This window comes from Microcebus murinus, chromosome 16 (assembly GCF_040939455.1).
Source record: "Microcebus murinus isolate Inina chromosome 16, M.murinus_Inina_mat1.0, whole genome shotgun sequence".
Lineage (NCBI taxonomy): Eukaryota > Metazoa > Chordata > Mammalia > Primates > Cheirogaleidae > Microcebus > Microcebus murinus.
The window spans coordinates 68,866,470-68,887,032 of NC_134119.1; the positions used below are offsets into that span (position 1 = coordinate 68,866,470).

At 61.0% G+C, this 20,563-nt stretch overlaps 1 protein-coding gene across 4 annotated transcripts in view; it reads right to left on the reverse strand.

Annotated features, from left to right (window-relative positions):
* The window catches only part of SHANK1 (SH3 and multiple ankyrin repeat domains 1), a 50,771-nt gene extending 30,588 nt beyond the window's left edge, over nucleotides 1–20,183 (reverse strand). Inside the window, exons 1-15 of one of the 4 annotated variants that reach the window (XM_075993264.1) lie at nucleotides 19,780–20,183; nucleotides 17,068–17,365; nucleotides 16,615–16,818; nucleotides 16,021–16,092; nucleotides 14,839–14,947; nucleotides 14,463–14,614; nucleotides 12,308–12,475; nucleotides 11,760–11,876; nucleotides 7,255–7,332; nucleotides 7,023–7,089; nucleotides 6,422–6,752; nucleotides 5,463–5,656; nucleotides 2,132–2,245; nucleotides 1,883–1,958; nucleotides 1,386–1,412 (exon numbers count right to left, since the gene is read on the reverse strand). In XM_075993264.1, the coding sequence (XP_075849379.1) occupies nucleotides 1,386–1,412; nucleotides 1,883–1,958; nucleotides 2,132–2,245; nucleotides 5,463–5,656; nucleotides 6,422–6,752; nucleotides 7,023–7,089; nucleotides 7,255–7,332; nucleotides 11,760–11,876; nucleotides 12,308–12,475; nucleotides 14,463–14,614; nucleotides 14,839–14,947; nucleotides 16,021–16,092; nucleotides 16,615–16,818; nucleotides 17,068–17,322 (1,964 nt within the window). In that variant the 5' untranslated portion in view covers nucleotides 17,323–17,365; nucleotides 19,780–20,183. Of the gene's footprint in view, nucleotides 1–1,385; nucleotides 1,413–1,882; nucleotides 1,959–2,131; nucleotides 2,246–5,462; nucleotides 5,657–6,421; nucleotides 6,753–7,022; nucleotides 7,090–7,254; nucleotides 7,333–11,759; nucleotides 11,877–12,307; nucleotides 12,476–14,462; nucleotides 14,615–14,838; nucleotides 14,948–16,020; nucleotides 16,093–16,614; nucleotides 16,819–17,067; nucleotides 17,589–19,779 lie in introns of those variants that run through there. The other 3 variants (XM_012754145.3, XM_075993265.1, XM_075993263.1) reach the window with 3 other exon arrangements.
* Nucleotides 20,184–20,563: the final 380 nt, after the last annotated feature.

Sequence of the window (20,563 nt, forward strand, 5' to 3'; positions counted from 1 at the left end):
CACCACAGATGACAGGGGCTCCAGGAAGGGACACACAGTCCACGACCACAGACCGACACACAACGCACCCCAACGCAGTCTAGAAGGACCGGGAAAGGAAGGCTAGGGCATTTAGACTGGGCCCCACGTCTGTGAGAGACGCTGCTCCCCACCCCCACCCCCAGAGTAGCCCATAGAAGAAGGCGGAGCCAGAGGAGAGAGGGTGGCAGGCGCCAGGAGGGGTACACACGGCAAGATCGCCCAGCTCCGCAGGGCGCACAGCACACCGGGCCAGGCCACCAGCCAGGGAGGGGGGCGTTCAGACACGCCACACACAGAGCTGCACAGGGCAGCGACAAGAGGAGTGCAGGAGAGAGAGGAAACACATTGACAAGACAGCCAGACAGAGGAGGAGGAGGCTGAGGGTGAGAGGGACCAACCCCATCCAGCTGGTAGAGCAAGTGACCCCCCAAGACCAAGGCCAAGGAGAGACCCAGAGACGCGGTGGAGAGACCCAGAGACGCGGTGCAGAGACAAGAACAGGGGCTGACAAGGAGACTTGGGGTGGGGGAACCTCGATACTCACCCAGTGCCCAGAGCCGGAGACGTGCCAGGCGAACACGCACAATGGTCAAGCGCCTCAGACGCTCGGGGCGCAGGGTGGCACCCCAGCCCACTCTCTCTCCCCATGTTGTCATTTCTCTCTCCCCCCATCCCTGACCCGTCCCCACTGGCCAGAACACAGACACATAGGTTTGGACACATTTAATGGAAGGATGCTACGAACAAGGGGACCCTTCCCTGGATTGGGGGAGCGGCGGAGGAGGGTGTCATTTTTCAGACACCAAATTATGACCCTCTCCCCCCACCCCACAGCCCTGCCCTTCTGGAAGTCCAAGCCCTGAAGTCCTCCCCTCCTCTGCCCTTCCCGCCTCCCGACAGCCCAGGTCCTGAATTCCAGAACAATCAGACAGATGCAAAAGCATGCACACACTTTTATGTGCCAATGCACACGCACAGTGACATGCACAGAGAGGGGCTGATGTTTGCAGAGACCCACCTGTCCGTATGTGTGAGCAGACACACTGACATTTCTGGCAATGCTTGCCCACAGATTCAGAGAAGCACAGAAGTGCAGAGCCAGCCTCACGATTAGCATAGCCACCCAGGCACCCGTATATACAGTGCAGGACAGACCTTCTGGCCCCCGGGCACATGTACAGAGAGACACATCTAGTGGCCTCCAGCCACACATGCACACAGATGCATGTCATGCACACCTGTACAGAGGCACACGTTCACGCACCGGGAAACCTCAGCTCGTGCACACGCACACGTTCATACACCCCCACAGGCACCCCTCCTTCCCATCCGGACCCGTCCCCTCCCTGCCCCTCCCCTCTCACCTCCCTGGGCCAATCCCATCCAATAAGCTTCCGAAGCAAGTCAGCCAGCAGCCAGGGAGGGGAAAGGTGTCAGTGCACCCCTCTCCTCGCCCTCATCCCACCTGGCCCTGCCTGCGCCCCCCGCCATGCCGGTGCGAGGCGTGGGATGCACACACTTCCGCTGCATGTGACTGCACAGAGATGGGGCACGTGAAGGCGACAAGGGCCTCCGGCCAGCCACATACAAGCACCCCACATACGGGCCCCCAGGTACCCCCACCCTGCCCTGACCACCTCGTTGGTGTCTGGCTGCCCTGGAGCCAGGCAGTCGCAGAGGCTGCCGAAGGTGGTTTGGGGCTGGGCCGCATTGTCTGAAACTAATGCTGGCTTCTCCCACCCGGGAATAAAATTTTAGAAGGAACAGATCAGAAAGGGGGCTTAGAGGTGGTGGAAATATTTAAAGGTGCGGGGTGTGACAGGAAGTTTTGGGGGGTGCCCGAGGGTGTAAGGACATTTACCTTGGGGCATCAAAGCTGTCGTAGGAGCCCACAGTATAATGCCGGAAGAGTCTCTTTGCCTTGTCACTGCGGCTTTCTGCAGGGGGACAAGGGACAACCTTGGACCCTCGTTTTGGAAACCATGAGCCCACCCCCAGGGGTCCCAGCCCAAGCCATCTCATCTACCTCCAACACCCCAGCCCCATCAGGAAGGGGGAAGGAAAGGACTTGGGACAACCATCCCGACGACGGTTGAGGGCTCCTCATTACCTTGCTTTCCCTCCTGAGAGCGGTTCGCCACCTCTTCCAGGCAGTCAGAGGGGAACCAGCCGATGCGACCTTTGACCTGGCCTTCCCAGAAGCCTCCTTCCCCGATGCTAAGTACTGGGTGGGGAATAGGGACAGAGAAACATTTCTTCATTTCTGTGCTGCTCGCCAGCCCCCAACGCACGCCATGCACGCGCTCCATGCACGGACTTCCCAGCACCTGGCCCAGGACATCCTGTCAATGTCTGAGGAAGGGGCGAAGGAGTTGGGGGAGAACTAGATCCTGTCACTCTGGCATTCTTGCTCTCTGGATACAATGGGGACTTCAGGAGGTGCTGGGGAAAAGGATCGTGTTCTGTTACACGGTCCCCACCGGTTAGGGGCAGGTCCACAACTGGTCCTCGTCTCCCCTAGTAACTGGTCACAGCTCAGTGATGTCATTTCCCTAACCCCCCTAGGCTCTGTGGACTTAGATTACTGTTGAGGGGGACAGACACTACCCCACCCTCCCACCACTGCCCCTGCTACCTCTGGAAGTCTCCTTGTGACTCTATGTTTTGTCGTGTGTCCCCCACATCCCTCCCTTGGCCTCCCCTGGCTCTAGAAGGGAGGAGAGATCTTCCCACCACCCCTCCCAGCCCCACCTCTTCACCATTCTGCACACATTTCCAACTGCCTGTGACAAGTCTGGTGCTGAAGTACAGAGACAGATGACAAGAACAGCTAATGTTTATCCAGCTCTCATCTGAGCCAGAACCCTAGGAGCGGGCACTTGCATTATCCCCATTTAACTGAGAGGCAGACTGAGGCTCAGAGAGCCAAGGTCATTTGCTCAAGGTTACAGAGATGGATTAGAACACAGCTCAGTCTGTCTCCAGGGCTAATGCTTTTCGTCACCGATGTGTCACTGCCTCTCCATCCAAGAGCTTCACTGCTGCTGCTGCTAATGGCAACAGTGACAAACAGTCCTCCATTTCTCCAGCATTTTTCACGACCCTGTCCCCACTTAGCCCTTCATGTATTTCCCTCCTTGCTCAATCCTTACACCTACCTGGGTAGGAAACAACTAACTGGTTTCCCATTTTATAGACAAAGAAGCTGATGCTACCCCCTGTCCAGAGATGGCTTAGGCCACGCTAGGGGTTGAGTCAGGGCCTTCCGATGCGCTTCCCTACACAAACTGCCTCCCTTGAGAGGATCTGAGGACATATGGGGGAAGCTCAAGGCCACAGAAGAGAGCAGAAGACAGGTGTCAAGGGCTCTGGGTTCCTGGCTGGCTCTGCCGTGCCTGGCCGGCTTGTCTTGTCATCAATCCTTCATTCACTGAACAAATACTTATTTAGTACCATCATGAATCAGGGACCAGCGTAGACGCTGTTGAATACAACCCATGTGGTCCCTCCGTTAATGGAGTTTCCCGAGTGGCGGCCAGTAGAAGTTTAACTGTACAAAGTGACTGCGTGATTGGGAAGGGGGTCAGCACTCAAGGGAATGGAGTAGGGTGCTTGGAGAGGGGCCGGATGGGAGGCTATAAAAGTAGATGGCAAAGCGGGACAGGAAGGTGCCCCTGAGGATGTGACAGTGAGGCTGAGACCTGAAGGATCCTAGGAGTTGAGGAGGCAGAGAGATGGAGGGAGGGTTTTCCAGGGAGAAGAAACGGTATGTTCCAAGAGTTTGGCGGAAAAAGGGCTTGCGAGGAACGGAGACAAGGACGAGGTCCCTGGGACCTTGAGGAGGAAAGGAAGAGTGGTGTGAGATGGGGTCAGCGAGATGGGCAAGGGCTGGGAGGACAGGTGAAGGCGCTGGGCTGCCTCACTGGGTTGTGGCGAAGCTCAGGGACATTGTGGATGTGCTCTTAATGAAAAGTCCCTTTTAATCAAAGAGGGGAATATGAAACCAGAGCGCAGTGTGTCCTCCCCCTTCAGAGAAGTACTGGCCTCGTGGTTCAGAAAGACACAGTGAAAGATGCTGCCTGTGGTTCTCCGGGTGCCTGAGGTCCCTCCCCCAGGCCTCAGTTTCCCCTTCTTCTTGCCCATGTCCCCCTACTTCCCAGGCATGCTGCTTCTGAAGGAGCCGCGCCTGGCCCCATGGTTAGCGCCTACATTTGGTCCTTCATTCACTCACTCTGCCAATGTGCACTGAAGGCGCCTGTGTGCTGGGTCGTTAAACTGGGCCCTAGCGACCCAGAGACCAATGACTTGTGACCTTGCCTATAGGAACTCCGGCTATGGGGAGACAAACTACAAAACAGTTACAGTTACACAACCTGCTGATGCTCTGATCCCTGTATACCCTCCAAGCCTCAGTCAAGTCTACCTCCTGTGATAGGACCCTCTCTGCCCATGCAGCAGCCCAAGTCTCTCTCCTCCAAGTGCCCATGGCAGGGGCTGCTTATGACAATGATGGCTGGCCCCTAGCGCTCATTATGTACAAAACACCCATCTGGGTGTTTTACATGACTGGACTCCTTTCATTCTCACAAGGGGGTCCCATTTTACAGATGGGGAAACTGAGGCCCACAGAAGTCACCCGGCTAGGAAGTGGTGGAGCCAGGATTTGAACCCAGGCAGCCTGCCTCTCAACCTCGATACTGCTCAGCCTCTACACTCCCGGCCAGCCTGGAGTCTGGCAAAGAACTGCACCTCCACCTCGTCTTAGCCGTCACACCTGCAGCACGCTGCCCCACCTCCAAAGCACCCTCTGCCCGAGCACACATGTCAACAGCCCTGCGAAGTCCACAGGCTGGCATCATTTTCCAGATGAAGACGCGAGAGAGGAACCAAAGAGAGACGAACCCCTGATAATGGCAACCGCGGTTTAGGGGCCCTGGCCACGGGCCAAGCGCCGCCCACCTGCCATCTCTTTGGAGCCCGGAGAGGTCGGCGCCTGCCTGTCTCTCAGCAGAGGACGCCTGGCAGAGGCAGGACGAAGTCCAGGCTGCTTGGCCTCACACTGCTGCCAGCTAGCAGGAAAGACTGTGGCCTTGGACCGGGGACCTTGGGCAAGTGGCTTCACTGCGAGGCTCTGTCTGTCCCAGCAGCTGTGCGTGGGGCTCGCGACACCCTCCTGAAGGGCCACCGGGGGTCTATGAGACCATGCGGCAAAAGGCCCCAGCCCTGCCCAGCGTGGGGTCAGTGTCAAATGCTCATTTCTCCTCTACCGCCTCCTGGCTCTGTCTAGGTGACACTTTAGGCTCCTACAAAGCAGAAGGGGCCCCTCGGGGCCCTCTGAGGACCCCTCCAGGTGCACTGGACATTCCAAGTGCTGGAGAATTGTTTGCTGTTCCTGTCCCCTCCCCGATCGCCCCCAGCCCCGCCTGGGCCCTGCCCGGTACCTTTGATCTTCTCGCCCTTGCTCAGGGAGATCTCCCCCTCTGCTTGGGCCTGGTATGACTTCACAGCCATGAAGGAGCGTCCGGGGACCGCTGAGTAGAGCTTCCTCCGCCTTCCTCTGCTGCCCAGGGAACCCCCGGGGCCCCCTGAGCCCCCCGTGCCCCCAGCCGGCCCTTCCCGGGGCGTCCCGCTGGAGCTGCATACACAGAGGGTGTGAGAGGCAGGGGAGAGTGGAGGGAGGGGGCACCTCTGGGAGAACAGGGGTCCTTGGGTGGGGGAGGAGCATCAGGGTGGGGGAGGGGTTGAGTGGTTTCCCAGCTCTGGTGTCCTGGGGGGAAGAGGGCATTTGGGGGGCCCGTCTGGCTGCCCACTGCTGTCCCCCCCTGCCTCCTGGGTTCCACTGGGCCCCTCCCACGGTCCTGCACGCACGCCTGATTCAGCTTCTTGGAGCTGAGCTGGGACTGTGTCATCCCCTCCGCTCACGAGCCTTCCATGACTCCCAGCTTCCTCCTGGGCCACTCCTGGCCACTCCCCACTTTCTCAGGGCATGCCTGGCTGGCCCCGGCCTCCCTCCTCGGCCTCCCGTAGTTGGGCTGGCTTCCTTACCCCACGGTCCCCCCAGTCCCTGTCCACCCCACCACCCTCTTTCTGCTGGGCTTCCTCTGCCTCACCCTGCCACTCTGTCTATCCTCAGGGGCTGGAACCCCCATTTCATTTGGGTACCCCTTGCCCCAGGTCCCTGTCATGGAGCAGACACTCAGCTAAAATTTGCTGCATGGGGGGCGGAGTCAGGAGAGTAGCTCACAGTGTCCTTGCGTCCCCCAAGGGAGAAACTAGGGACTTGGTGGCTGGGGACCTACAGCAGGTAGGCAGCTGGGCCGGCCCTGGGGGACCTTGCAGCTTCAAGGAGGGGATCCCAGGGGGCTGGGGATGGGGGGACCAGGGCTGAGTCCTTCCCTACCTGGGCCGTCCTCGGGGCTGCCTCTTGGCCTCCTCGGGGTGCCTCCCTCGGGACGGGGAGCGGGCCCGGGCGCCCCGGGGGCTGCTGGCACTTCGGAGGGTCCCACTGCTGAGCTTGGTAGTGGGGCCCGAGGGCTGTGACTGGCCCTGGGGCGCTGAGGTAGGGCCGGGGGCGCCCGAGGACGAGGCCCCCGGGGCGGAGAACACCATCCAGTCGGGCAGCGCCATGCTGGTGTCGCTGTTGGCGCGCAGCAGTGCCGGGGGCACCGTCAGCCCCGCGCTTTGGGCTCCCCGCCGCCGGGCCGCGTACTTGGGGGACTCCTGGAAGGGCACTGAGAGGGTACAGTGGCGGGGGCGGGGCAGACGGGGAGGGAGACAGGGGCAGGCGGGGGCCATGCGGGCAAGAGGTGGCGGGGACAGGCACGAGGACAGCTGTGAGAAAGAGCGGGCCTGAAATCGCGCCCCACCCACTGCCCAGACATTCCTCTCCAGGGTTCTCCATCCTGTCCCGGCCCCCAGGTCAGGTCCCCCCGCTGCCCGGTCCCATCTCCAGCCCCCCGTGGCCCCGGGAGCCCGCTCAGCCCCAGCTCCCGCTCGCTCACCCACGTCCTGTTCTCGGTGGTTTCGGATCAGCTCCCCCAGCTCAAAGTTCCCGGCAATCACTGCCACCTGGAGTGGGGTGCAGGCAGGTGAGGTGCCCCCGCAGGCCTGCCCTCCCTCCTCTCCCACACCGCGACCTCCCTCCTGCCACTCCCAGCTGTCCCCGCTGTGCCCGCCTTCCTTGTCGCCCCCCATCAGCCGGTGCGGCCTCAGCACACCCCCTCCGCCCCAGACCTGGAAGGGGGTCTGTCCGTTGTTGTTCTTCACGTCCTTGTTGGCCCCTCGATAGAGGAGGATCCTGGCACAGGTTTCCTGGGGGCCACGGCCACAAGCAGCACAGGGCGAAGAGAAAAAAAAAAAAAAACAGTTAAGGTCGCCATGAGCAGACACAGGCACTGTGCTAAGGACCTCAGGGATAAATAATCTAACCTACACCTGCTTCGCTCAGGACAGCGGCCAGGTGTGGCCCCTGAGAACTTTTAACCGTGGCTGGTCCAAACAGAGAGGGGGTCTGCGTGTGAAATACACACCGGAGATCAAGGATGTATGATAGTATGAAAAAAAAAAACACAAAAGTTAAATATCTCTATTAATTTTTATGTTGATTCCATGTTGAAATGATAGTATTTTGGATACACTGAGTTCAGTTAAATTTGTTACTAAGAGGAATGTCCCCTGATTCTTTTTGCTTTTGGTTCGCGTGGCCACTAGGACATTTAGGACGTGTGGTTCGTGTTCTATCCCGCTGGACAGCCCTGATCTGAACCACGCTTCCGGCCCCTGCACTGCTGACATTCGGGGCCAGGTGACTTTCTGTTGCCGGGGGTGGAGGGTCCCGTGGTTGTGGGACATTGAGCAGCACCCCTGGCCTCTACCGCTAGAAGCCAGCAGCACTTCCGTCCCCAGTGGTGACAACCGAAAATGTCTCCAGACATCCCCCAATGTCCCCTGGGGACAGAAGTCTCCCAGCTGGGAAGCACCAGTCTAAACCTTACTATGTCGCAGGCCAGACACCTGCACTTCAGAAGCAGAACTCACCAAAATTGCCCGACAATTCCATGAGATGGACATTATGGTCCCTATTTTACAGACGAGGACACTAAGGCTTTCAGAGGAGTTCAAGGTCACACAGCTGGTGGCCATCAGTACTTGAATTGGAACCCAGGTCTGACCCTAAAGCCTTTTGTCTTAATCGCACACTCTGCCAGACCCCAAAGGAAGGGGGCGGGGCACAAGTCATGGGGGTTGGGGGTGCAGCAGGGCAGGGGTGCCACCTACATCCACATCAGCCCCTCCCATTGTCAATCCCAGGTGGCTTCTCCTCGGTCTTTGGGCTAAACCCAACACCCTTGCCCTGGCCTAGGAGGGTTAGGGTGAGCTGAGCTAACCTGACCTGCCAGCCCTGCCACCCCTACCCCGCCCTCGCCAACTTCATCTTCTACCCCCTGCCCTTGCTCCCCATGCTCCAGCCACACTGGCCTCCTCCTTCCTGCGACAGCCACGCGTCTGCCCCAGGACATTTGCACCTGCTGCCCCTCTGCTTGGAATCCGACCCCTAGATTTCCATGCAGCTTGCTTTCTCACTTCATTAAGGTACTTGCTCCAATGGTCCCTCTTCAGAGAGGCCTTCTCTGACCACCCTGTCTAAAATAACCACCTTGTCCTGTTCCTTGCTTTATTTTTTTGTATATGGCTCTTGTATATGTGCCAGCCATTCTTCTAAGCCAATGTTAACTTATATTCTTCACATCACCGTCTCCCTGAAATTCCATTTCCTGTTAATCATCTCTTCAGGGTCTCTTCCCCTCTATATCATAAGCTACACAGGGGCACGATTTTGTGCGTGGCACCTGTCACCTGGAATAGTGCCAGACCCACAGGAATTATCCACTAGCGGGAATGTCCTCTCTCCTTGGTCTTGGCCTGGCCAAACCCAACCTGGCCTCCAGCTCACCTGGCCTCCAGCTCCCTCCGGCGCTAATTTAGCCAGCCTTCCCCACGCACCTCCTGGACCTCACCCTGTCCACACGACAAACCCACCAAGGGTGCTTCTATGGGCTCGTCCTACAGGACACGCTCAGAGACGGCTAATCCCATTGCCCAAGGCCACACTGCCAGTTCCTGGAGCAGTTAGGATGGAACCCAGCCTTCTGATCCTGTCACTCACCCATCTCCTAGGAATGGCTGGCTCTGATGGCCAAAGTCACTCATCGGACCGGAGAGTCAGCCAGTCAATGTTCCCGGTGTGTTTGCGAAAGTGTGTGTGTGCGTTTGTGCACCCGTGTGTGCACGTGGTGGCCCCCATCTGGACTGTTAACCACTGCCAGGTGTCCTGCTGCACGTTGTCACACCCCAGCCCCCACCCCGGGGAACACAGGCCCAGAGCACAGACCCTAAGCTCTCCAGCTCCTCATCCTACTCCTCCGCGCTGAGAAGGCGTCCACGCCTGAGTTCGTGGCTCCCCCAGCTGGAGAAACTGGTATTTACTGGTGGCCCAGCGCTTGTCCTTGCCGGCTGGTCGCAGGGTATTGCCGCTGTTTGTTTACACATCTGCCTCTTTGCCAGACTGCGAACTCCCTCCCCCCACTCCGCCACCTCCACCCCTCCCCAGGACAGGCGCCTAGCCCGATTCATCTCACACCCCCAGAGCCTGGGCACACAGTAGGCGCTCAAGCAATGTGCATTGGAGAAGATGAGGATGGAGGATGTGGAGTTGAGTTGGTCAAAATTCATTTGTTCAAGTCATTCATTCATTCGCTGAGTCATTCAATCTGTGGAAACAAGCAAACACCAGGCACTGCGTGCGTGCGCGGTCTTGGTGGAAGTCCAAGATGGCTGACTCCTCATTCATTCATTCACTCATTCACTTATTCAACAAAGATGCATGTCGGCCTGCTGTGTGCTGGGGCTTTGGGCCAGAGCGAGCCATCAGACTCAGCCACCCCCTTGAGGGGCTCACGGCCCAGGCACAGACCCAGCCTTCATGACCAGGGCTAGACGGGCATGGCAGAAGCCAGGGAAACAGGGAGTGAAAATCTGTCAGGCCCAGCCCTGGCTCTTGGGAAGCGTAAAGCCTGGGAGGAAGACGAGGGGAGAAAAGTCGAAAGCAAGCTCACATTTTCTGAGCATCTATTTGTTAAGCCCCAAGCCAAAGGCAAGCAAAACGTTAACCCGCTTGATCCTTTTGCGCCGGTGGTTGTTAGTGACAGACCCATTTCACAGATGAGAAAGTGGAAGCTCAAGGAGGGGAAACGACTTGCTCGTCTGACCCACTAATTCTTTACACTGGGTTTTCCCTGTTCAGATGAGCGGCCGGGCGCCTGTCTCCTGACTGGCCGCTGCCTGACCCTGGCAGTGATCATAGCAATTATGATCATCGCGGCTGCCTTCTAGGGACAGCGCTTCATACACATGCTCACTCATCCCCTTCCATCAGCTGGCCTTGTCATTCCGCTCCAGGGAGGACAGAGCCTGGGGGGGTGGCACTTGCTCGCGTCCCTCCCCCCATCTGCACGCAGGGCTGGGGCTTCTTCCCTCTCCGCTGCGCTGGCCCCGTGGGCCTGGAGTCACAGGATCTGGTTGCAGTCAGAGAGAGGAGAGACGGGAGCAGGCAGGGAGGGCAGCGCGGGCACCATGTTGGTTCGGTGTGACAAACACCGAGTCCTCCCGGGCGCCGAGCATACTGCTGGCTGCCACAAGGCAGCCGTGGCCACCTGCCAAGTCCCCAGCACTGCGAGTTCTCATGAGGCAGAAGGGGCCGGGGCTGTCTCGGAAGACGCCCTGGAGGAAGGGGGCTGACAGGCCAGTCCGTCGTGCCAGGCTCTGTCCCCCCAAGTCCCCACAGCACCCTTCAAGGGCAGGAAGCATCCAGAAACAGGTGGGGACACTGAGGCTCCGGGGAGCCCGACTTGCCCGGCCAGCATCACCTGGAGCTGGGGGTGGGGAGGGGGCATAGCTGCCAGGGGTCATGAGGCCCAAAGCCGCAGCCCTTGCCAACCAGAGCCACAGTGTGGCGCCAGCTGGTTACCGGAGGCCCCCACCTGCCCTTTCCTGCCCACTTCTCCTGGGAGCCCCAGAAGCAGGGACGTCCACCCAGCCCCGAACTGCTAAAACTCCCAGCCCACTCCAGCCTCCTTGGGGGGCTGCTCTCCGGCCTTCCCCCTGTGTTCTGTCGTGCCCCCACACGGCGTCTGACATGCCGCGGCTGAGAGGCGACATGGGAAACAAGGGCCGCTGAACTTCCTTCGCTTCCTGCCATGGGCCCCCCACTCTCTCCCCTCTGGGTTTTGCACCCTGTCTCCGCTCTTCTACTCAGCCAGCTCCTGCTGAACGCTGCATGCACCTCCTCCGGGGACCCCCCCCCCCGGCCAGCCCCAGATGTGGGCTCCCACAGGGACCCGGGTTCCTGTGACTGCTCCAAGCACTCTGGACTATAGCGACAAGGTGCGCCACCTGCCCCCACCACGCCCTCACCACGCCACGACCTCAACACTCTGTCCCCAGCACCCAGCTCTGGGCCTAACACGGGGCAGGCTGTCGGCAAATATTCGCTTAATGAGTAAGTGAATGGATGGATGGATGGATGGATGGATGGATGGATGGATGGATGAAAGAATGGAAACAGTGACGGACCAGAGGGAGCCCAGGCTGGGAGGCTGCGGTCCAGGAGTGTCTGAGTTTGGCACTGGGGAGGTGGCTGGGGGGTGCGAGGGGCTGGGGCGGGCGCTGCCAGGGCAGACCTTGTTGTAGAGGGCGCAGATGTGCAGGGCCGTGTTCCCCGAGGCGTTCTGGGCTCCGGGCTCAGCCCCGTAGAAGAGCAGGTGCTCCAGGTGCTGGGAGTGGCCCCGCTGGCAGGCCTGGGGAGGACAGGGAGCGAGGGGGCTGCATCAGACCTGGCCGGAGTCCTCCCAGGCCAAGTGTCCGCCTGTGATGTCCTTAACCTTAAGTCCAGGAGCCCCACATCCATTGCCACTTCTCCTTTTGGCCCCTGTCCCTGCTCAGGGACCCAGGCTGTCAGCTTCACAAGCCTGAAAGGTTAGGCATTCCAAGGCCCAGGAGTCCAGGCCAGCCCCGCCCCTCTCAGGGATCAAGGTATGCAGTCCCCCAGCCCAGGCCCCTTAGGGTCCCGGTGTCTACGCGCCCATCTTTTCCTCTGGGGACCATGCTATTCTCTCACCCCACCCTCTGTGAGGTCCCCAGCACCTGGACCCCAGCCCGGCCCGCTGGATGCCTTACTCAGGGCCCAGGCAGCCCCCTCCCCCGCCCCGGGAGGCCCGCCTCGGAGCACCTGGTGGATCTCCTGCCAGCCGTTCTCGTCGGCGATGCCCAGCTGGGCTCTGTTGTACAGAAGCAGCTCACAGCACCGGGGGTCACCCCCCACCATAGCCGTGTGGAACAGAGGAGTCAGTCCCCGGCGGTCCTTGTAGTTGGGGGAGCCCCCAAGGTCCAGGAGGGCCTAGGAACGGAGAGAGAGACCAGGAAGAAAAGGCAGATGACAGTCACGCATGAAGCAGCTCATTCCGAAGGGCCAGAGGGTGGACAGCCGAGGGTGACCCACACTGGCCAATGCCAGTCTCATTTCTGCCATGATGCCCTTGTACGACCTTGCGCCCTGCCCTTTCCATCTCGGGCCCATTCTTATCCCCTGTGAACAATGGGGGGACTGGGCAGATGCCTCCAGGGGACCCTCCCACTCTGACATCCTGCCCAACCTCTCCCCGTGGGTGACCTTGGACGAGCCACTGAAGGATGTCAGTGGCCTCAGTGCCCGCCTGCTCTACCTACTTGGGGACAAATGAGAGAGCAGAGTCTGGACACAGGAGGGCCCCTGGCCAAGTAGGAGGTGTTATCAGGACTAGGTACCCAAAGGAAGGGCGTGGAAGGACGCCTGCAGGAGGGCAAGCTCGGGTCAAGGCGAGTGTTGGGCAGCCTCACTGGGGCTGGCAGCTGCAGGGGCAGGAAGCAGTCCCCCAGAGGGACAGCTCTGGGTGTGGAAGGCTGGCGGCATTGAGCGGTAATAGGAAAAAGCGTTGGTGGCTGCACTGTCCAACAGAACGTTATGCCACGGCACGGAACTCTGCAACCGCACCGTCCTAAATGGCAGCCACACGTGGGCTATGAACATTGAGCATGGCTGCTGTTTAATTAATGTGAACAGTCCCGTGTGGCCAGTGCTAACCCCAGGGGACAAGGCGGGTCTCTGTGGCTTGGGTTTGACTGCATTAAAGGCTCTTCGAGAACGAGTTTAGAGAAGAAAAGTGAGAGTCCATTCAGCCACAGCATCTGTGCGCTGAATGTTTATCAACGGCTATCTCTGGGGACAGCCGATCCTGGCCGTGTATGGAGAGGAATCATTACCCCGGCGGAGGCAGGAAAGGAGAAGAGTGTTTTAAAATAAGACTGTGCAAGTCGACTCTGTATGTATTTTGTGGGTGTATGGGTTTGTCTATTTGGGAAAGTGCGTTCGGGGTGCTGTAGGAGCGGGCTGTATTTAAATGTAAAAGGAGGGGGGATGGATTTGGGTGATGGGGTGCTAGGCTTGGAGGGGCAGACGGAGAGGGTTTTTTCAGGGTATGTCCGGAGGGGCTCTCTCGGGGGGTGCAGCAGGGAGCTCATTCTGTATTTTAAGGAATACAGGAGGGTTCACACCTTGGGGAGACAGAGGCAGGGTTGTCACTGAGCCAGATCAGAGGGAAGGGAGATGTTCTGGGTGTTTAGGGAGGAGGCTGTGCCCGGGTCTGCATGACAGGCCAGCTGTAGCCAAGGTGGGCACACCTGGGGTGCTGAGGTGGGGGTCTCCAAATCAATCGGAGGAGTGTCAACAGCAGTTGTACATTTGTGGGTCTACGGAAGGGGGCTTGCACTGGGGACATGAAGAAGGTTATTTATTTATTTATTTATTTATTTATTTATTTATTTATTTATTTATTTATTTATTGAGATAGGGTCTCTCTGTTCCTCGGGCTAGAGTGCAGTGGCCTGATCATAGCTCACTGCAACCTCAACCTCCTGGGTTCAAGCTATCCTTCTGCCTCGATCTCCCAAGTAGCTGGGACTACAGGCATGCGCCACCACGCCCGGCTAATTTTTTTTTTTTTTTTGTAAGACAGGGTCTCTCTGTGTTGCTCAGGCTGGTCTAAACTCCTGGCCTCAAGCGATCCTCCTGCCTCAGTGTCCCAAGTTGCTGGGACTACAGGCATGCGCCACCACACCCAGCTAATTTTTCCATTTTTTTGTAAGACCAGGTCTCTCTGTGTTGCTCAGGCTCGTCTAAACTCCTGGCCTCAAGCGATCCTTCTGCCTTGGTCTCCCAAATTACTAGGATTACAGGCATGCCAAGAGGGGCTATTTTAAACAGAAATGAAAGAACTGGGGTTGGAGGAAGAACAAAGGGGAAAGGAGAGAGGATCCTGCTGTGGGGGTGGGGGTCCTGGCAGCCTCACCGTGAGAGCAAGGCAGTGCCGGGCACAGGCGGCCTTGTGCAGTGCTGTCATGCCATCCCGGGCCCGGAAGTCGATGTGGGCCCCGCCCAGGCACAGGGTTCGAATCACCTCTACTGAGCCTTCGGTCTGGGCTGCCAGTGTCAAGGGGGTCTCTGGAAGGTGGGAAAAGCTGGTCACACGCCAGCCTTGGGCTCCACCCCAGCCCTTCCCATTTCCCAGATGCCACAGCTGTCCAGCCCAACCTCTGGCCCCGAGGCCCCCGTCACGAGAGCCACATGCTGATGCTGACACTGGTAAGGAATGGATCTGGGCGTAGATGGCATTCCTGTCCCCACGGCCCCCGTCCTGGCCTCCATGATGGGTGTCCCCTCCCTACCTCCGGAATCCGAGTCATGGTAGTTGGGGTCCAGCCCCTTGTCTAGCAGCCTCGCCACCTTGTCTGACGTCCCGAGCTGCACGTACTCCAGGAACTTCTTCAACCCCGTCTGAGCCAGGGACAAAGAGAGAGGAGACAGCACCGTCAGGGAGCAGGGCAGAAAAGCCCGGGGCTGGAGCAGCGCCGTTCAGTGGAAATACACACAGAGCCACAAGTGCCATTTAAACGTTTCTAGCAGCAACTTTAGAAAGAAAGGAAGGAGATTTGTCAATTGCGTTGAAATTCTTTTTAAGGATGGATGTTCTTTAACAGATAGATCACAACGTTACTGTTTCAACAGGTGATGCATGTGAAAATTACTAATGCCTATTTAACTTTGCTGGGGGGGTGTGTGTGTGCTAAGTCTTCAAAGTCCTGTGTGTATTTCACACTCACAGCAGACTGGGTTCCGACCTGCCACACTGCAAGCGCCCAGGAGGTGCATTTGGCTGGTGGCTCCCAAAGCGGACAGCGCAAGTCTGGAGGGACAGGAAAGAGTCGGATGCATGGTGTGGTGGGGAGAAGGGGTGGAGAAGGAGGGATCAGGAGGCTTTTCTGCCCAAGGGTCAAGAATCCTCCATCTCTGACCAAAGCAGTCCCCCGACTTCCTCCCAGCGCCTAGGTAAGCAGGGGAGGCACAGGGCAGATTGGTTGGCAGGACTGGAGAGCGAGGTGGCAGGAGGATAGATACGGCTGGAGAGGAGGGTGCGATCCTTGGATTTAGTAGCGATCTAGGCTATGAGATGGGGGGACTGCATTGCAGTGTGTCTATGAAACAGTCGCTAAGCAGAAGGACCCTGGATGTCAGAGTCCAAGGCCAAGGTGGAGGGTACAGAGACCCCGAGTGGGTTTGGGGGGTTTAGAGGAAGAAAGGGGGAGTCCAAGGAGCCAGATGGAAATGGTGTGGGCCTGGGCAGGGGAGGAGGGCAAAGGAGGGAAGTAAGAAGGGGTTGCAATGGGGAAAATGAGGGGGTACTTGGCGCTGTCCCAAATTTGACCCAGCATCCCAAGCTCAGTGGGGTGGAGGGACAGAGGGGGTAGGGAATGTGAGGGCTGTAGGAAGAGGTGGGGAGAGAGAATGGCTGTGCAGGGGCTCCAGGTGGTAGGGGGCTATGGAGGGAAATGCCAGCAGGGTTTTCTCACCTTCGTGTGCAACTTGGCCAGCTGCTTCTCATCCAGGTTGGTCTGTTTGTAAACTCGGGTCTTGTATCGGAACTGAGGCCGGGGCGGGGGAGGGGGAGAAACACAGAGACTTGAATTCAGGGGTCTGGGGAGGAAGTTTGGGCTGGGGGGAGGATCTCAGCTCCTTCTAGTCCTCTGGGGACAGCTCAGGGTTGGAGTGGAAACAGGCCTGGAGCTTTGGCTGGGTGGGCAGAGAGAGCCAGGCCATCGTGGTGTATGTGCACTGCAACCCCTGCCTTGAAGGAGAAGGAGTCTGGAGCTCACATGGAATGTTCTAGAATGCCTACTGTAATGGGAGTCCTTCCCCAGCTGGATAGGCAAGAAGCTTGGGGCAAGGAAGTGACTTGCCCAAGGCCACTCAGCTGGTCAGAGGCAGCACAGACGGAATGTGAACTGAGGCCTCTGCAGGTCGTTCCCACGGGAGATCTGGAATAACCCCCTGGGTTCTCCGTTGAGGTCTTGGGTGGGATAAACACGGGGGTCGGGGGGTGTCAGATATGTGGCGGGGCATGCCTTCTCTTGCCAGGGAAGGGGCTGGGAGAGCTCTGGCCTCACCTCCAGGTAGGGCACCCCCTTCTCGAAGGACTGGGGGTACTCCCGCAGCAGCCGCTCCTCCTCCAGGAAGTTGGCGTCCCGGCCTGAGGTGGCCGGCTGGAACAGGCCGTAGTTGAGCACGTCCTGCAGGCTCTCACTCAGGGCACACAGCACCTGCTGCTTGGCCGTCCAGATGGTGGCATCGGGGTTGAAGCGCAGGCATTTCTGGTGGGGGAGGGGGCAGGCGGGGGGCTAGGGTGGGTCAGGGGCCAAGGAGGACCCCGAGGTGGGACAGGAAGGGAGCAGAAAGCTGGGCGTGGGGGGATTCTGGGGACAGGCGGGGGAGGTGGGGAAGCCTGTGGAAAGGGGGCTGAGGGGCTTCCTGGGAGGACGCCCAGCACCAGAGGCCTCCTCATGCCTGTCGGGCCCCGTCCCCGACCGCCTCCCCCCACCGGCCAGCAAGCGGTCACTCACCGTCTGGTGCAGGTCCGGGATGCCAATCCTGAAGACCATCATGCTGAAGTGGGCGTCGTCCGGGACGGACATGGAGCGGCCCTGGAGGCCTCTAACGGAGGCCAGGCTACCAGGTGTCCCGCTGCCCCGGCCCCGGGTCCCCCGGGGGCCTCTCCCTGGCCCGTCTGGGGAGCTTTCGGACTCTGAGCCCCCCTCGGGACACTCGCTGACACTGTGGCGTTCCTCTTCCTCGCTTGTTGCGGGGCTGTGGGTCATTGTGGGGCCACGGGGCGACGGGGGACGGCAGCATCACAGGCGGCTGCAGGGGCCAAGGGCGGCTGTCAGACTGGGAGCCCAGGGCTCCGCAGAGGTCACAAGCACCACTCAGTGGACAAGCGGCCAAGGGCAGCCTCCCCCCACTGCCGAGGGGCAGGAGCGAGGCTGGGCACACCCTCAGACCTGCTGCCTCCTCGCCTCCTCGTCGGCAAGCACACGCCCCTGGACTGACACGCTGGCAGCACGTGTCTCCTTCCCTGCCCTTGGCCCTGCTTGCAGCCCCCCGCCCCCCCTGCGCCCCACTTTGCCGCTGACCCAGCGTGGCCGTGTCCCAGAAACCGCAGAATCACCGCGGGAGCTACTGGCCCACTTTGTCAGGCCACAGAAAAATGCAGCTAAAATTAGCTGAGGACAGACAGGTGGACCAGCCGACAGGCATCCTGCCCTCCTGGCCCCAGCCTGGCCCTTCACCTGGGCTGGGTGGGGGACTGGGGCTGAGGTGTGGCAGGGGAGGTAGAGGCGTGGGGAGGTAGAGGCGTGGCGAGCCGGGCAGCTGAAGCCCAAGCCTCGCGTGCCAGGGAGTGGTGGCGCTGGTGACTTCACTCAAGTGTGGCAGACAATGTGTGCTGAGACTGCCGGGGAAGTGGCCATGCCAGGGGAGCAAAGGGCACTGGGATGGGGGTGCCATGGCCAGAGCACCTTACCCAGGGTATCCCCAAGGGAACCACAACAGGTGGCCTATGGAGGTTGCAGGAGCATTTTGAGGGGGTGTGTGGGTGGTGGGGAGGCTGGCCTGGGGAGCACTGGCCGGGTGACAGTGTGGTGGCCTGGGCTGGAGTGGGGAGGCTGTGGACGGTGCCGCAGGGTGGGTGGGCTGGCACTGCCAGGTGCTGGGGTTCCACTCTGAGGGGGACTGTGGGCAGCTGGGAGGGAGGCTAAGAAGTGATGCGAGGTTTGGGGACTGGGGTGAGGGTCATCTCCGGATCCCTGCTGTTCCCTGAGGTGGCCTTATGAGGGTGGGCCCCTTCCAAATGGGGTCCGCCTCCCTCCTGTTCTCCCCCACTCCCACCCCAGCACCGGAAACCAAATGTCTGGTCTGGTCCCTCCCCCCCACACCAGGCCGGCTCCTGCACAGTTGCCATGGAGATGGGAAGCAGTGGAGGGTACTGCCGACTTTGGGGGAGTGGGGATGGGCTAGGGGGTTGGGGAAGGGAAGGCGAAATGTGTGTGTGTGGAGGACAGTTCCAGGAGCTGTGGGCGAGCGAGCATCTAACACGGGCCGGCGGCCCCTCCCCCACGCGTGGCCGGCGCTTCGAAGCCCCCTCCCCCTCCAGGTACCCAGCCGCGCTGCCCCGACTTGCCCTAGGAGACCCCGGCCCCCTTCTCACCCCTCTCCCTGCCCCACCCCACATCCCACCTCCGGATCCGGCCCGCAGCCACTCCCCCTCGGCTGACCCTGGCTGACCCCCAGCGGCAGCCGTGCACGGACCGGGTGGCCGCAGGGATGAAAGCGAATCCGGCCGGGCCCCCCGCGCGCACGGCTGCCCCAACCCCCGACCAGCTCGGCCCCTCCCCCTCAGGCCTCGCGGGAGGGAGCGGGCACACTCCGCCGGGGCGGCATGAATCAAACGCTCGGCGGCTAAGAATAGCTGGCACGCAGCTGGTACCGAGACGGGCTGAGGAATCGGCGGGGGGGGGGGGGGGGCGGTGGAGAAGGGGAGAGAGGGGGTGCCCTGGGAGGCTGCGAGGGGACAGGGGGCGGCTGGCGTGGCCGCGAGCCGGGCCGCGAGAATGAATGGAGGCGGAGGGAGGCGGGGAGAAAGCGGGCCGGGGCGGCGACACCGGCGGGGGAAAGCCCGGGCCGGCAGGGGGCGGGGGCACCGGGAGCGGGACTGGGGGCGGGAGTCGAGGGGGCGCGCCGGCCGGCGAGAAGGGACTGGAGACGGGTGGGGATGGTGGGAGCTTGGGCGAGGGGAGGGAAGGGACTGGAAGAGCCTGGAAGGAGAAGCACGAGCTAGAGGGGGTCGAAGGGGGCGGAGAGGCCAAGGCCTAGACCCCCGCTGGACGGGAGTGGGCACCAGGGTGACCTGGGGGAGGGGCCCAGGTGCGCCAGGGTGGGCAAGGCGGGGGAGTGGCCGGGCAGCGCCGGGAGGCGGGTACGGCGACCTAGCCCTTCGCCCTGGAGAGCTGGGAGGCGGGTTCGGGCGAGGGGCTCTGCCGGCGGGGGACGGGGGTCGCACCCTCCCATCAAGGTTGAGATCTGGGACGGGGCACCGGGGACTGGGGCGTTACCCAATTTGGCGTCGCCTGGGGCAACGCTCCCCTCCTCACCCACACCCCCCACCGCACACCCAGGCCCTGGCCGGCGCCGGGCCAAGGACGTCCGGGGCGCCCCCGCCCCCTCCCGCGGCCCCGACCCCGCAGCTCCCCCAAAACCGCGGTTCCCGGCCGCCTTACCTGCCTGGCGGGGCTGCTGAGTCCCGGTCGGCGGCGCCCGCGGCCCCTCCCCCCTCCCCCCACCCCCCACCCCCCCCGGAGACGGGGGACCCTCAGGCCATGCCCCACCGCCCCGGAGGGCAAGCGGGCCCGGGGAGGGGGCGGGCGGGGGCCGGGGGGGAGGGCGGGAGGGCCGAGGACCTCACCCCCCCCCACGGGCCGGGCCTGGCCATCCGCAGAGCGCCCCCCCCTTCCGCCGCGGCCGCCGCGCCCCTCCTCGCCCGCCCCCGGCTCGGTCCGGCCGGCTCCGGGCGCCGCGTCTCCGCCTGCTCTTCCTCCTCCTCTTCCTCAGGCCGCCGCCGCCGCCGCCGCCCGCTCCGCGCCTCCTCTGCCACCCTTCTCGCTCTCTCGCGCTCGCTGTCTCTCCCTCACCCTGTCTCTCTCTCCCTCCCTCTCTCCCTCCCTCCCCTCCCTCCGCCCTCTCCCCTCCCTCCGGGAGCCGGCAGAGGAGACATCGCCCCTCCCCGCGCCCCCAAACCTCGCCCATCCCCCCCACCGTCGGCTCCGCCCCCTGCCCCTTCCCTCCCCCACCACTCTTCTCCACCTCCAGGTCCCCAAGTCCTGACTCCACCCCTGCTTGCTCTCTTACCCCAGTGAAGGGGTCCAGCCCCTCTTAGGGCTCCTCACACACACCCCAGGACTGCCCCTCCCAGAGAGCGCCCTACCCCCTCTACACTCAGTGGGGTGCAATAAGTGTTGCCAGACTCTACACCCCCAAATTGGATTGTGAGGGCTGTAGATTTCT